General features: G+C 40.4%; 1 protein-coding gene across 8 annotated transcripts in view; it reads left to right on the top strand.

Annotated features, from left to right (window-relative positions):
• The window catches only part of ctnnd2a (catenin (cadherin-associated protein), delta 2a), a 279,280-nt gene that overhangs the window by 191,423 nt on the left and 72,125 nt on the right, over window positions 1-15,732 (top strand). For all 8 annotated transcript variants that reach the window (XM_044339804.1, XM_044339800.1, XM_044339799.1 and 5 more), the window contains 2 exons: window positions 4,669-4,801; window positions 13,185-13,398. In XM_044339804.1, the coding sequence (XP_044195739.1) occupies window positions 4,669-4,801; window positions 13,185-13,398 (347 nt within the window). The remainder of the gene's footprint in view (window positions 1-4,668; window positions 4,802-13,184; window positions 13,399-15,732) is intronic.

Genomic DNA, 15,732 nt, shown 5'->3' with positions numbered 1-15,732 from the left:
CATCTTTTTTTTTTTTTTTTTTTAGCCTTGTCTTTATTTATGACATACTGAGTTAAATCAATCATGCATCCACACTCTGCCTCTGCCATTTTGTCCGTATGAGTTCAGGGATACAGAGAACATGACAATGAACGATGCAACAATAGGAAGATGTATTGCTGTACTGTACGTCAGTGGTCAGGTTGTGATTTCAGAATTTCAGGGGTCCCGTGAGACCCGGACATGAAAAGAGAGAGATGAAGAGAAGTTTTATGAAAAGAAAGAAATCCTTTGATAATCCTTGTATTTTTATATGTTGTACTCTTCTATCACATTTCGCCTCCCTACCCCACCCACCCCCCCCATATGTGTGTGTGTGTGTCTGCATCAAAGCCATACCATCACACAGCAGTCTTTTTCTCTGTCCCAGTTATATCACTCTGTCTCTGCTTCCCCACTCCCTCCCTCCCCAACCCCCTCACCACCTGCCTTTATTCTCAGTATGTCAGACTGCTCTCCTGCCATATCTATTGTTTCCATTGAAAGTATTTCGCTGCATCATGCCTCCGCATGCCTCAAGAAATGGCAAAGTAACCAGTCTAACCAGGAATGGGGATCTGTGCTGCAAAGGTGCCACCTAATTTGTCGTATCAGGAAGATGTAGCTCAGGTAAAAAAAAGAAAACAAACTACATGTTAACAAATTGTACTCTGTTGCATTTATTACCACACTAGACATAAAGTAATAAAATAGCATAAAGAATATGGCACATAAGCAGCAACATATTGTGTTGCAGATTCTTTAAAAGCTGTGTGGGTATTTAGCATGAACCCTGCAGTTTTGTTGGCACTACCTCTTTGATCAGTTCTCCCTTACGCGGGTTATATTTCTCTCTGTTTGCATCCCGCTGTTTCACGTCATTGGCTTGTCGCCTGGCGATGCGTCTACCGGGGCTGTAGCTCTCATTAGCACCTGTGTTGACATGACTGGCATCTTATCTGAGGGTTGTTTTCTTCTTTCTGTATCCCTTTTTTTTTTTCATTTTTCTGTCTCCTACCAGCTTCTTCTTCCCTGCTGTACCCACAGGTGCCTTCAGATGCTCTGGTTTTTCCCTTAACTCACCCTTCTCATTCTCATTCTCTCTCTGTGTTTCACTCTGTTTCACTCTTTCTTTCCCCTGCTCTGTTCCTCTCACTCTGTCTCTCTCCCTATCAGGGGTTTTTAATTAATGGTGAGCCATGATGCTTATCTTATCAGCAGATCACTCTGCTTTCTATTAACTACACTGACAGAGCTGGGTGGCTGGAGGGGATGTATGACACACACACACACACACACACTCTCAAAACACACGCAATCATGCATATTAACACATTGTCAGATACATACACTGAAGTCCAGACACAGATGGATATGAATACACTTGCAAGTACGTGCACACACACACACACACACACACAGACACTGACAGACACAAACTCACACAGAGACAAACAGGCGGCGAGGCAATTGTGTCCACATAAACACACATCATGATCCTATCTTAATCTTGCCACACACTCACACACATACACATACACGTAAACAAACAAACTGCCCTGATGGTATCTGGCTGTGTGATTTAAGGAGCGTTGTTTGAGGGTCTCTCCTCCTAAATCCCCTAAATGCCTTGGGAATCCCTCCCCTTTCCTCCGTCTCTCTATCTCTCCTTTACCTCCCTCCTTCAGTCCTGCTTTCTGGCTGAATGAACACTTATCATTCGGCAGATAAAGAGCCGTCCACGCTGGAGCTTGCTTTATCTTTGAGAGCCATGTTTACTCCCCGTGAATGCTCTGCTTTTCACAGATGTTTCATAGACCACATTCTCTTGATCCGACAGAGATGAGAGCACGGTGTTGAGGCTTCATTTTCTGGTGCAAAAACTTCAGACACACACACACACACGCACATACACATCCTCTACCCCATCAATTTTAACTCCCCAGGCAGGTCAATATTTACACATTTTCATGTTTGGGGCTGCTGAGCTAGGAGGCAAAATAAATCAACGTTTTTCACGATAACTTGATGGAGATTACAGTGAGCCGCATTTTGGCACAGAACAGTGAGCATGACGGCAGAAACAACAAAATCAATCCTCAAATACCACAGTCAATGGGAGTCACAAAATTTCAACATACAGTAGGTTTTCTTCAGATCACATTGAGAGTTGACAGTTTCAGGGAGGCAAAGGGAGGAGGGGGGTCAGAGAAACAGTTTACAGAGTGGTTATTGGAGAAAATATTACAGTAGATGCGCACATGTGCATCCACACACACACACACACACAGTCGCCCACACTTACTCACACGCTCATAATTTCCTCATTTGGGGACCGTAGCAAAACAATTATCAGCAGGGGATAATACAATAAAGGAGACCATTTCCTGGGTATTACCAAGGGACAAAACATTTATTTCACTTTGTCCAGTGTGCTCATAGGAGTGTTAACTCCTAATGGTAGAAAGTATTGAACATAACTCACACCTCTCACACTGCAGACAGCATGCGGGCAGTAGTAATGCTGTGTTGTGCAATTCTTCGAAAGAATTTCTGGGCCTGTTTGAATTCATGGTTGTTCTGAAATTCACTTTATTTCTATTACTATAACTTGCTTGCATTGTTTCATTACATCAAGACAATGCACACGGCCTCCAATCTCGGAACCCATCGGCTATCGTCTGATGAGGATTTACCCTCTGGGGGCAATGGCCAATATTTCGGGGGTTCTGGTGTAGCCAGCGGATATCTGGATAATGGATAAGGGATATCCAGGTCAAGATTTCCTCTTCTGTGTGTTGGTCATTGTTTACAGTCTAATTAGCAACTTGAGATGCGAGAATGGAGTTGGAGTTGAAAGACAACATCTACAACTGGATTGTTTCACAAGTAGCCAGTTTACACTCAGTTAACAGTTTAAAACCACACAAACATTGATACTTTCTGTAGGTGTTTTAGGTCCAGACAATATTTTGGCGAATGCATTCCACCTCTTTCACTCCCCACATGGACTGTTTACCTGCAAGCAACCTAAGCATGTTCTTATAGAAAATTGCTGGAACGGGAAAAAGAAAACAGAACGCTTCTAATCCCGAAAATATTGTCCCTTGCCTACAGATTCTGCATTCATATGCAGATATCTATTTATAGAGATTAAATGGCCTCAAACAGATATATACCAAAAATAAGCACTTGCTCCTCAACTTGCTCTTCAAGGTGGTAATCTCTACAATCCTCATTTTTGCCAACCACTTTGATCATAAATATTCATCTCTATAGTCCTTTTGCTCTGCATTTTGCATTTCACATAAAATCACATCAGTCAAAGTACACAGACAAAACTGCCACCTGTTTTTATTTTTCTTTGGATCTTCTTGGAGCTTTTGTCAGTGGCACTTTTGTCTTTGTCTGCCATGGTGACTACCACTGCCATACTTAAAAACTCACTATATGTTGAATCGTCTGGCTATAAGGATTTGACAGACTTTCAAAGATTCCCTGCACAGTTCCTCAAGGAAAACCCAACTCCTCTCGAGTTATTTTCAAATACAGCTTGAGCCCAATTTTTCCCCGTTTGTTTGTCAAAATGTTCATGGATACCATTTGCTTAACCTGCTGGCCTCATCTTCACTCCCGCTCATTTCCTGTGCCTGTGATGGGTGGAAATAATAATGTTTTGGCAATTGGGCATTCAGTGTGTGATTTGCATTGTCTCTGTCACACTGTGTTGCTTTGCTAGCCCATCCTCCCAAGAAAAATAACAATATAGATCGTAAATTCAGTAGCCAAAAACAACCTATAGTTACATTAAGAGTGACAAACACCATCTAGCAGCTGTAGTAATTATGATGCAGAGAGGTAACACAGTTCAGATGATGTCTATGTTAGGTGACAAATTTCCATAATTATAGGTGTTGGGTTCGGTGGATGACTAGATAGATAGATGGCAAACTGGCAAATGGACTTAGCTGCAGGAGGCTGCTGTTCGTGCCCTGCTTCCAACCACGAATTGGGACAGTTTTTTAAAAACCATAATTACAATTGTCACGGTGTTTACTGTTGCCATGATGACGAAGGTAACCTACCTTTAAAGAAGCAGTCATTTGAACCTACACCATGTTTCAAGTTACCATTTTAACCCGAACCATGATCTTTCCCTAACCCTAACCAAGTGGTTTTTGTGCCTAAACCTAACCAGACCTTAACCACTGTGTTGTCACACCATAAAACATAATTATTATTTAACAGTGATTTGTAACGGTTTTGGAAAGCTGCATTTTAGAAAACTCCTATGGGCCGTTCTGGAGTGGATGGTGAGTTGACCTATTTGGTCATTTAACTATGAGGATGTGTTGTGCTTAGCCTGTAGAGCTCTCTCCCATAAGGAAAGAGCTCTTTGGTTGAAAATAGAACAAAGTCGATATTGACATTTAAATCCCTCTCTCATTATACTCTCTCATTTTATCTATCTGTCTGTCTTTCTCTGTTTATACTTTTTACCTATGTACATGAATCTGGGTATGTTGGGAAGGCAGTCTGTGATTTTTTTTTTTTTTGGACTTCTTTCAGGTAATCTCTTGTGTTTGGGTGAGGTGCTTTGTTAAGGTTCTTAAGGAATCAAAGTGTCTCCGTCTGTCTGTCTCTCTGTAGAGAGTTTGGGTGGAGAGATCCGGAGCTGCCAGAGGTGATCCAGATGTTACAGCACCAGTTCCCATCGGTACAGTCCAATGCTGCAGCCTACCTACAGCATCTCTGCTTTGGAGACAACAAGATCAAAGCTGAGGTTTGTATTTATGTGTACGTCTGTGTGTGTGTGTTTTCAGTATTATGTGAGTATTTGTTTAAGATTGAGGATGTAGAGAAGGGAAGGTTTGTAATTTAGATGATAATAGCCATAAAAAGGTGTGTATAAGAAACCTAGGGATTACTTTCCTATAAGCTGCGGTCAAAACAACTCAGACTGTTGGATTTCAAGGAACAGTGCCTCATCTAACTGGATCCACACTGATGTTCTGCATGAGAAAGCGTGCCGCAATCTCCATCCCTAAGCCGTGCCTTCTATTGAGTTGCATCTATAGTGGCAATAAACTTCCAATTAGTCCCAAAGTCATGAGTTTGTCTCTCAAAAGCAATTGTGGAAGGAAGCCCATTTGGAACCATCTAAAAATCCCTTTAATAAGGCTAGCAGCACACTGGCATGTGCAGTCACATTCACACTCACAGATACAGAAAGTCTTCTGTCTTTCTCTTTCTTCAAATGCCCCTCAACACACACACACGCACACACACAACCCTCCCCACTCGATATTACTCTCAGAATCAATTTACCAGTACATGCAGGTGAGGGCATTGTTGATTCTTTTTTTCTTTATGAAATTAATTTCAATAGAATCGGTCGATAGATGCTACCGCAGCCTCATTGAAAAGTGATGCCACATTCCTAAAATGCACACTAGCATGACATGCACACATACACAAACACACCTAAAAATGCAATCCTTGAAGCAAATTGAAAAAAAAAACAGAGCAGAGACATGAAAAATAACTATCGGGAAATGCAGGCAATTAAACATGTAAACATGTAGACACAGTTACTTTTCATTCACACCGACCCACTTATCCACCCACACAAACACACGCACATATATACATATGAAAATGCAGTCGCACTTACATACAAAAACATCACACTTCATTCTGCTTTCACTCCCACATCCGAGCAGCTCTGAAAGAAAGTGTTCATGTTTTTTGTAATGGCTGTAATTATTGCGTGAATGGAGGTGTTCAACAATGGAGAAAATAGCAACTGTGTATTGACAGTGGATGCTTTGGCCTGCCTTCATCAGTCTGTTTGATTGTCTCGCTCAAGGCCCAAGGCGCTGCTAAACACTATTTACACAAATTAAATCTGAAAGAGATATCAGCCAGCCAAAATTGATGCTTCACAACATATCAAATAAAAGTAGGCGTTCACACTCATATATTTACATGCACACACTTGACACACATGCATACAAAGACAACATACAGCATGTGAATGATGATATAATAAGACACACAGAGAAATGCGCCTGCAACAATATTTCTTAAATAGTTTTTAATGAAAAACAAACTTAACAGACGATCACTAAGCCAGATACGGGATATTAATTTCGTCAAAGATGCTTTTGTTAGAATGAATGGAGATATTGTGAAACTAATCTTTTTGGCAGTGCTTTTATACTGCGGTGGGAGAAATGAATTTGTTTTGTTATGATAAATAAGGATATCATTCATCTTAAAGCCCTGTTACCCATGGAAGAGAACAATGAACCCATGTCCCCCTAACTGTTACCAATAGTGTTTGCGCTTTATTTTCTTCAGTATAATAGTGCTTCTCTTCACACAGTTTGGCAATGTCAATGTTCTTGTCACATTTGAAAGTGAAAACTATACTTCTGCTTCCTCTCTGTTATTTCTGAAGTGTTTTAAAACTCAACAGCACCTGTTATAGCATAACCTTTGATCACCCTAAGAGACCTTAACACAGATGTATGTATGTAGAAGCATCACATTAATGATGGCGCTTGTCTTGGAACATCTTGAACATCTTTTTCTCTAATCCTCCTTATATCTCTGGCAGTAGTCATTAATCTTCAAAGAAAATTTAAAAGAAACTTTATAGCCTTCATAAGAGAGTCTGTAAGTAGTACTTGTTTTTTTTCTATTGATGTTCCCTCAACATGCGTGCTAAATGTAATAAAATGCCCCTTTTGTTCAGTGTACCTCTTAGGTATCTTGCTAGATCTTCAAGGCTGTGACATAGCTGTTTTCTTTTCAACAAGTTCCAGAGTTGAAGAATAAATGTTCCTATGGCTGTCTTCACTCTATTAACAAGACTACAGAAACATATTCAGGGACGTTAAGACGGTAAAATATAATACTCATCTCTTATAAAAACATTAGACTTTGAATTCCCTTGCTACCAGCAGCAATTAGATTATGTTTTATTAATTCAGAGTGGTATCAATAAAGTCGGATTGTCTGTAGGTTAGACCCACTCAGTGACCTCTGCTCTTTGGCTGTGTCTATTAAGGGGAACTCCATTACATTAATTTAATAGAGTTCTGTTATAATTCAGTAATGATTATTTCTTCTCCTCATCCAACTATCAACTTCTCAGGCCTGGTCCTTGCTGTTGGCAACAATTTAATGTAGATAGGTCTTCCATTGATTAAGGCTACTAAGATTACAAAAACTAAGAACAAATTCCCTTTGTTAATTGATTTTTTTGAAATCACTTTTCTTTTTATTGTCTAACTCACATGAAATGTGCATCCAGTTGTATTACCATAGCTCCTTGAGCAAGTCCATTGATAATCAAGTTTATTTTTGCAAAGGGATTGGGCAAACAAGTAATGTAGCCAACATTTGTCATTGTAATATTTCATATTAATTGTACATTATATTTCCTATCCTCATGATTTGTTTGATTTTTTTATTTGAATGTATGACACCATGGTTGACTCAGATATCTTAAGGGGATGACAAATTGCCTTCTAGTGATTGTTAATTTCTACATGCCACATGTTATAAAACCAGTGCTTACTGACTCCAGTGAGTGTGTGAAATCTGTTAGCTTGCCTGTTTTAAAAATAACTGTTGACAGCAGCAGTTGATTATGCATTTCATTGGCAAGTAACTTGACAGCTTTATAACCCAGGGATTCGTAACAAAGCAGATGTCAGAGAAGATTATATAATAAAGTGACAGTTCATGCCTTTTGTTTTCTTTTGCCGAAACTTGGCAGACCATACAGATAATTTCATTGTTAAAGGACAAGCAGATCATCTGTGCCTGGTTATGGGATTGGAGGTCACGTATCATAGTTTTGTCCTGCAGCACCTCTGCTCCCTCTTGTTTTAGTTTCACAGCTGCGTCTTCCATTGTTCAGAAAATAACTCATGTTAACACTCACTGAACACACACAGTCAAACTTTTGATGGTTATTTATTTGTATTTCTAGCCATTATTTATTCATCAATGCTTCATTCTAAAACCAAAGATGCCATTTTAAAACTTGACAGCTACTCTCACAAAATAATAATTACTACAAATTGAATCCAATGATACTAATTTAAGTCAATACTTGACAGTACAAAAACACTCCCTATATTTCCAAGAAACTGAAAAGTCACCTCAAGGTTTTCTTTCTCCAAGATGGATATCTTTAAGCAATACGCTATGAGCATCTGATATCCTGTGATGTTAGAGCTGCCCAGAGGTGAGCTTATAACCCTCTTAGCTGTTCTAAAAGACACTGTACACCACTTCTAGTGTCTTATTGCTTTCATAAAAAGACAGTAACAGACCAGTAAAAGCCTATGTCAGATATTGAACAAGGGATTTTTTTTCATAATGTAATGAAACAAGAATGTTATTTAAATTGGCACAAAGGGCGATTTTCAGTTAAAGACTTAACACAGCTTGTATGTGTGTATCTGTTTTATCAGGAATTGGCCATCTCATTTAATGTGCATTATGAATGTAGATGGCAACTATTTGTTATAAGCACTGATCTAAAGACAGACACAGATGGCAGGGGACACACTGAGCGGCTAAATACAGCCACAACATGGCTGCTATTCATCGCTAAAGAGATACTCTACAGGGGTAAGAGAGGGAGGGAGACTGGAACAGAGGAAAATGAGAGAGAGAGACACACACACACACACATAGAGGGATAGAAAGGGAAAGAGAGAGAAGGAGAAAAAGAAAAGAAACTGAAAAACAAGAGAATATTGCTGTCTGTTATCTTGGATCAGATGACAAGAATGCAGTCTGTTTTGGAAGCATGGAGAGGGGATGATTAACGCAGCAATTTGTCCCTGGATGGCAGATATGTGTGTGTGTGCATTTGTGCATTTACCTGTTTCATCAGAGATGTGTGTATTTGGGTATGTGAATGCTCGTGTGTTATGTTAATGTTCAGTTAGGATCATATATGTGCATGCATTCATGTTTTGTGCCTCCATATATGCTTGCGTCCTATCAGATGTACAGAGCGAGAGATATATAGAGTGTGTGTGTATGTGTGTGTGTATGTTTGTGGCAGGGCAGATGGAGGTCTGGCCTCAGCTCAGATTACAGTTGACCACAGAGACAGCTTGGCAAATTCATCTTCAGCATCATTTATAGCTGCTCTAGACAGATACACACAAACAGCACTCACACACACACACACACATTCTTTCAGGCATATGTGCAAGCAGTCACCTATACTACACATAGGCAGCACATATACTCACATGCACATAGACATGTCAGCTCATGCATCCCAATTATGTACACCAACACACAAGCACACACATTGTGTCAGATTAAAGTTCAGCCACATCAGTAATTCATTTTGGGTAGCAGCCTTGTCGATATCCATTTATCCAACAGACCGGTTGAAGGGAGAAGAACGTGCCCCCTGACTCTCTGTCATTTCTCTCCCTCTCCCCTTTCTCTCTTTCTTACACATATCCATTTTGTTATTTCACACCCTCATAAATTCTGTCTCTCCCACTTTATTTTTGTATCAATTACTTTAATTTCTTCCCCTCCCACCTTTTTTTTTTTTTATCATTTTCATTTTTTACAGTGAGGCTGGCTGCTTGATTATACAGTACAGTACAAATACAAGGGTCTTACAGGTGCTGGAGACTCAACCAAATTCTATTGCAGTTATAATGAAGGTATATTCCCTCTGTTTTACAGTTGATTGTACCCAATAAGGCAAAGTCAGTATGGTTAAAATCAGATTTCAGATTTTCAGACAGTGAAATCTGCAAGCTGTGAATATCTGTTCAACAGACATCAGCATGAAAGATGAGAAAGACGCAGCGAATGATCCATAACAAATACTACAATCATATTGCATGCTTTTCTCCTTTCTTACACAGTGCATACTGCATATGTACAATTTTCCTCTGTGATCACTGTAAAATTGAACCCCCAGTGTCAATTATGTCCATGTTGCAACAATATGCTAAGGTGCCTCAGTCCAGGTGTCATGTACTTGGAGTAGATATGTTGAATCCTACGTTTTTCACAGACACTGTATGATCTAGTATTGGCATGGAGAAAAAACAATCAGCTGTATTGTTCCGAATATTAGACATCCCTGATTATAAGATGTAAAAGTACAACATAAAGTACTTCCATTAAAGCTTAACATTAGTCATGTAGCTTGTGTATCAGTTACATATACTGTACTCACATACTCTGCTGTCTTGCTCTTGGAAGCAGTAGAAATTATTTTCTCTGGCAGTTAGCATTTTTGAGCTCCCCTTCATCTGTGATACAGACCATTCTTGGCTACTTGACAGAGGATTTGGTCCCCGGTGTGTTTCTGCAGTCGACGCTGGGAGGTGCTTTTGACTCGTTTCCACTCGTCAGTAATTTATTTCCTCTGTGCCAGTAAAACACGTTACATGAGCCGTTAGAATTCCAGTAGGTTGAGCTTTGCTTCCTGGACACTTTTTCGACTGACTCTAAAAGATACACTACAAACGGACTTGAAAAAACTCGCTAGCCTATCAACAATAAGGCTAAAAACAATCCATAATGCAACACTTTCCGTAAGAAATCAAGAATATCTGATGTTGTGAATAATACTTTTTTTTTTTTTCCAATTTCCAATAAAACACACTCCAACACATACAAACACATACTTGCATATCAGGATTATTCAGCACTTTCCCTGTTCCCTGCTGTGAAGACTAGTGGTTTATGTTTCTCTCTGTTGCCTTTAAACAACAGAGTAAAATCTGTAGTGTATCTGTCATGGTACATTCTCACTGGTGAATCTTACTGTTGATGTGACCCTGCCTCAGAACAATATTAGGTAGCCATAGGTTAATACCATGTTTTGCCCAATTTAGAATGGCCCCACAGGGAAATGTTAGCCTAAGGCCAGGAACTCAATTAGCCAAAGGTTGAAAGGCTCTAAAATGCAGTTAGCCCCAGGCAAAGAGTATGGTAAAAAAAAAGAAATCCCTTGCATGTGTGTATGCCTGCCAGACTGTGTACATGCATGAACGGTTTAAAGGTGTGACACATCTTTGCTGTCTGTTCACTCACATGCAAGCAGTAAACTGTCTACAGTGTGCTGCTGATTAGTTCTGACGTTCCATATGTGGTGACTCATACACACTTGTTAGGCTTCACATGCCACCGTCCCATGTATGTGTCAACCGTGTATCCCGCTGCCAGCTTTTACATCGGCAGCACCTCTGATTCCCATAATCCCAGCTGTCACCACTGCTAACTGTTACCACGGCAATGCTGTCGCTATGGGTTACCAATAGCCGTGGCCGCCACGGTACAGCAGGAGACAAAGACAAATCAATCTGCGCTCCTAATCTTCTTTACATGGAATAGAGGAATAGGTGCTGAGGTATTGGCAAGCCTTGTAGGTAGCTCAGAGGCAATACAAAGTAATAGCACTATGGCTTTAATGGAATAACAGATTAACTGTGACACAAACATTAAGAGGGAGAGGGGAGAGGAGCAGGGATCCATTTGGGAGAAGGGAAGGGGAGCAGAGGGAGGAGGTGAGGAGAGGAACAGAGGTGAAGAGTGGAGGGCATAAGAGGGACAGCAAATCAGGTTGAGGAAATTGTGCGGCCAATGGAGCAAGGTTAGTTTGCCATTCATTCATTCAGATAATTACAGGAAAGGGTTGGGAAGTCTCTTTCGTGTACTTTTCTGTTCCTGCCAACTTGTCTGTATGGCAAACTCCAACCATCTGGTGCAGCAGCATAAAACAGACACTAAGAATGGTTTTCTAGTACCTAATGTCCCAGGTCTGGAGGAGAACACGCAGAAAAATAAAAGAGGGTTTCAAGAAGCCTGATTACGCAGTTAACTGTGAAAAAGTTTTTTCGAGTTATCTGGCTGAGTAACTCTGCCTGTTGCAGTACTCCAGAGATTGAATAAAAGTGGAAGCATCAAAGATGGGTTCTCTCTCTCTCTCTCTCTCTCTCTCTCTCACACACACACACACACACACACACACACACACACAGTGGTTGCTCTATCCATGTTCCCGCTTGTCTCCTGGTGATCACAGCAGCCTGTTTCTGGTGATTAGTACTACACCCCTGTCGATTGGACTAAACCCTGGCTACTTTAAGCTCTTTGGCCCCCTAAGGCAGATGAAGATCCCTGTGGTGGAGAAGCAATGCGGGGGGGGGGGGTTTAAAAAGCACTACCATAGGGAGAAGGCAATATGTGTAGCACCATGGGGGAAGGCATTATGTGTAACACCAAAGTGCCCTCATTGTGATCCCTACTGGGCTAACAGTCCTGGCTGCCTTGTATTCTCACAGAATCAGGATGTAATCATAAATCTACACTGATTGGCTTGCTTGTTTTTCACTCTATGTGTGTGTGCATGTTTGTGCGTTTGTGGGTATTTACAAAGCAAATATTACATCATATGTACAGTACAAGGAGAGCTGGTTATATTCATACTATTATCAGCAGGACCTGAAAAAGACAATAAAAGAAAAAACACAGATATACATGTAAGAATAAAAAGGGAGGCAGGAACAGACATGTAGAAAGAGAAGATTGACATGCAGGGTGAGAGAAGTGTCACAGCTCTTTTCTTTCGCTCATCAGTGTAATTAAGGGTCTAGTGTGTAGAATGTAGTGGCCTCTAGTGGAACGGACTGGGCAGAAATGGAATATAATATTCATAAATAGGTTTTAATTAGTGTATAATCACCTGAAAATAAAAAAAATGTGTTTTCATTACCTTAGAATGAGCTCTTTATATCTTCTTTATATCTATATCTATATATCTTTATATCTTTATATCCTCTTCCACGGAGGGCACCATGTTGTGCCAACATGTTTCTACAGTAGTCCAGAACGGACAAACCAAACACTGGCTCTAGAGAGGGCCTTTTGCGTTTTTTGTGAGTTTCGTGGCCACTGTACGTTCATCTACACGCTTGGAAGGGGAGGGTGAAGAGGGAGGGCTATTCAGTTGGTTGCAATCTGCAACCTCACTGCTAGATGCCACTAAATTCTACACACATGACCTTTAAGTGCGATTTTGTGAAAGCACAGTCGTTAGTATAAGTATAAAGCACAAGTACAATGTTCATTGACACAGTGTCTTTGCACCTCAGATCCGCAGACAGGGAGGAATCCAGCTGCTGGTTGACCTACTGGACCACAGGATGAGCGAGGTTCACCGCAGTGCCTGCGGAGCCCTGAGGAACCTGGTTTATGGCAAAGCTAACGATGAGAACAAAGTGGCCCTGAAGAACTGCGGAGGGATCCCTGCCTTAGTCCGCCTGCTGAGGAAGACTGCAGATGTGGAAATCAGAGAGCTGGTCACAGGTACAATATCTATGACAAACTCACACTCTGACTTTCTGGCATGTATACAATTCAGTGTAACTGCAGTTATTTTCCAGCATGACTCTGCTTCTATGGCCTCAGCAGAGATTATAATGGTGCAAGGATATGTATGAATGTGTTTGTAAATTTATGTGAACAAGTGGATAGAATTTGATGTGGAGGTGCAAGAATTTGTCATACTATTTGTGCAAAATCTTTCTTTCTTTTTAATTTTTTTGTTAGTTATACTTTTATTTTATGAATTTAGTAGACTGCTGTGTGACTCTATACTTTTTAGGCATTTTTGAATTGTGTGCATTTGGTAAATCCAAAACATTTGAGGCTCTGCTCAGTCGTGACTCATCCATACAAGTATGTGCACACACATACGTATAATAGGCATGAACACATTCCTAAAGACAAACACACACTTTTACACAGCTGCAGCGTATTCAAATCTCATTTGACCTTGCCAGTGCCAATAGTTGTTTTAGCTGAGTGGTTTTACTTCTTGGAGAATTTATACATTCACGGTAACTTTCACTGAAAGAATATTCTTCAAAAAAAAAGGATGCTATTCACTCTGTAGAAACCAAGGCTGTTTTTCTTGAGTTCTTTCATATGCCAAACAATATAACATTCCCCGTGAATGATATTTGATATTCAATCAGAGTTCTCAACAGACTAATAAAACTAAGGCATGACAAAAGAATGCATAGGGAAGGCAGCCGACAAAACATTTCTTTCTCTTTAGAAGAATTTTGTATGTGTCCTCTTCTTTAACGTAGTTTTCATATGGTTAATTGTAATGCAATACAAAGTTTGTCTTCCTTATCTCTGTTCTTTTTTTGTTTGTTTGTTTTGTTTTATGCGTGGGTGCATGCATGCAATCACACAAATGGGTCTACCTTATATTCATGTCCCTACCAGCGATTGTGGTGTTTTACAATCACTGGTCAGTCTCCCTTTAGCCTTGAGAGGTGTGAGTAGTACAAGTTAGCCAGTGCACTGGAGACACACACTCACACAGCAGTGCACACACCCACACATGCAAACTTAGAAGAGCACATCCACACACACACGCACACACACACGCACTCATGCGAAAACACTCAGATGTGCAGTGAATATTATGCAGGCGAAAGATATATAGATTGAATTTTAACACCCACCTGAACACACAGAAATTACATGAGTTGATATAATTTGATCTCCATTTCTCCTGAAATATTTTGCAATATGCCTCCTACTAAGAATTTAATAATCTACTAGAAGCCCTTTAGTGCTGCGGTAAACACTAACACATGCACACAGCACTTCTGTGTCATATAATCACGCACTCACACACACTCACACATGCAGACATACACCACCTCAAGCATACATGTTAGCTCGGTGTGCAGCTACTGTAATTTTCCTGTATGACACTGATTCTGCAGCCTCAGGACAGGTAATAATGATGAAGCGAGTGAATTGTGTTTTGGCATATGTGTCTATAAAGGTTAAAATCTTTGATACTAATGAAATTCAGCAAGTAATTATCAGTGTCTCTGATATGTCAATGCAGACAAGCATCAGACAGGCTAAAATAATAGTTGACTACAATTCATATGAAATGACCTATGATAGGTGGATGGCTGAATGCTAGCAGATTTTCTAATGAGTAGTTCTCCATGGCAAGTTAAGAGCATGCACAATGGCTCCCTTGACAGAACAGAAGAGAGCCAGTCCTTGTCTCTCTTCTTCTCTACTGCCCTCTCCTCTTTTGTCATCTAATTTCTCATACGTATCTCGTAGCCCTCCCCTCTTCCACTTAACACTTTTCCTCTCTCTCCTTTATCCATATGCATGCTGATTTTCTATGTGATTGAATGTCTTGTATCACACTGAGCTTGCCTGTGTGTATCTATACTTATATCACCATTGTTTCTATGTCTATGTTCAGACAAAACCCCCTTTTGTTGCAGCAGGTTAGCCTTTAGATAAGAGAGACATGTGCAGGCTCATACAAGAGGATTGGACATTTCCAAAGATAAAGTACAATCACACTCATTCACACTCAGACGTAGATTTAAACAGACACACAAACACACATAACCTGCACAGGCATTTACACACCAAATACTGAGATAAAGTCAGTGCGGCCCCCTCATGTTCAATTTGGCCTCTGACCCAATTGTTCTCATCTTCAAGCACACACAAGCACACTCAAACATCCATCCCTAGACACATCCCCATAGGTCGCTAGCTCTCCGAGGAGAAGGGGACCCGGTGGATCACAACAATGACAGCCAGCAAGCCAGCGAGGAGTTTTGTCTCTCCCTTTACAGACCC

Source organism: Thunnus albacares, chromosome 21 (assembly GCF_914725855.1).
Source record: "Thunnus albacares chromosome 21, fThuAlb1.1, whole genome shotgun sequence".
NCBI classification, from domain to species: Eukaryota; Metazoa; Chordata; class Actinopteri; order Scombriformes; family Scombridae; genus Thunnus; species Thunnus albacares.
This window is presented reverse-complemented; position numbering and strand designations above follow the sequence as displayed.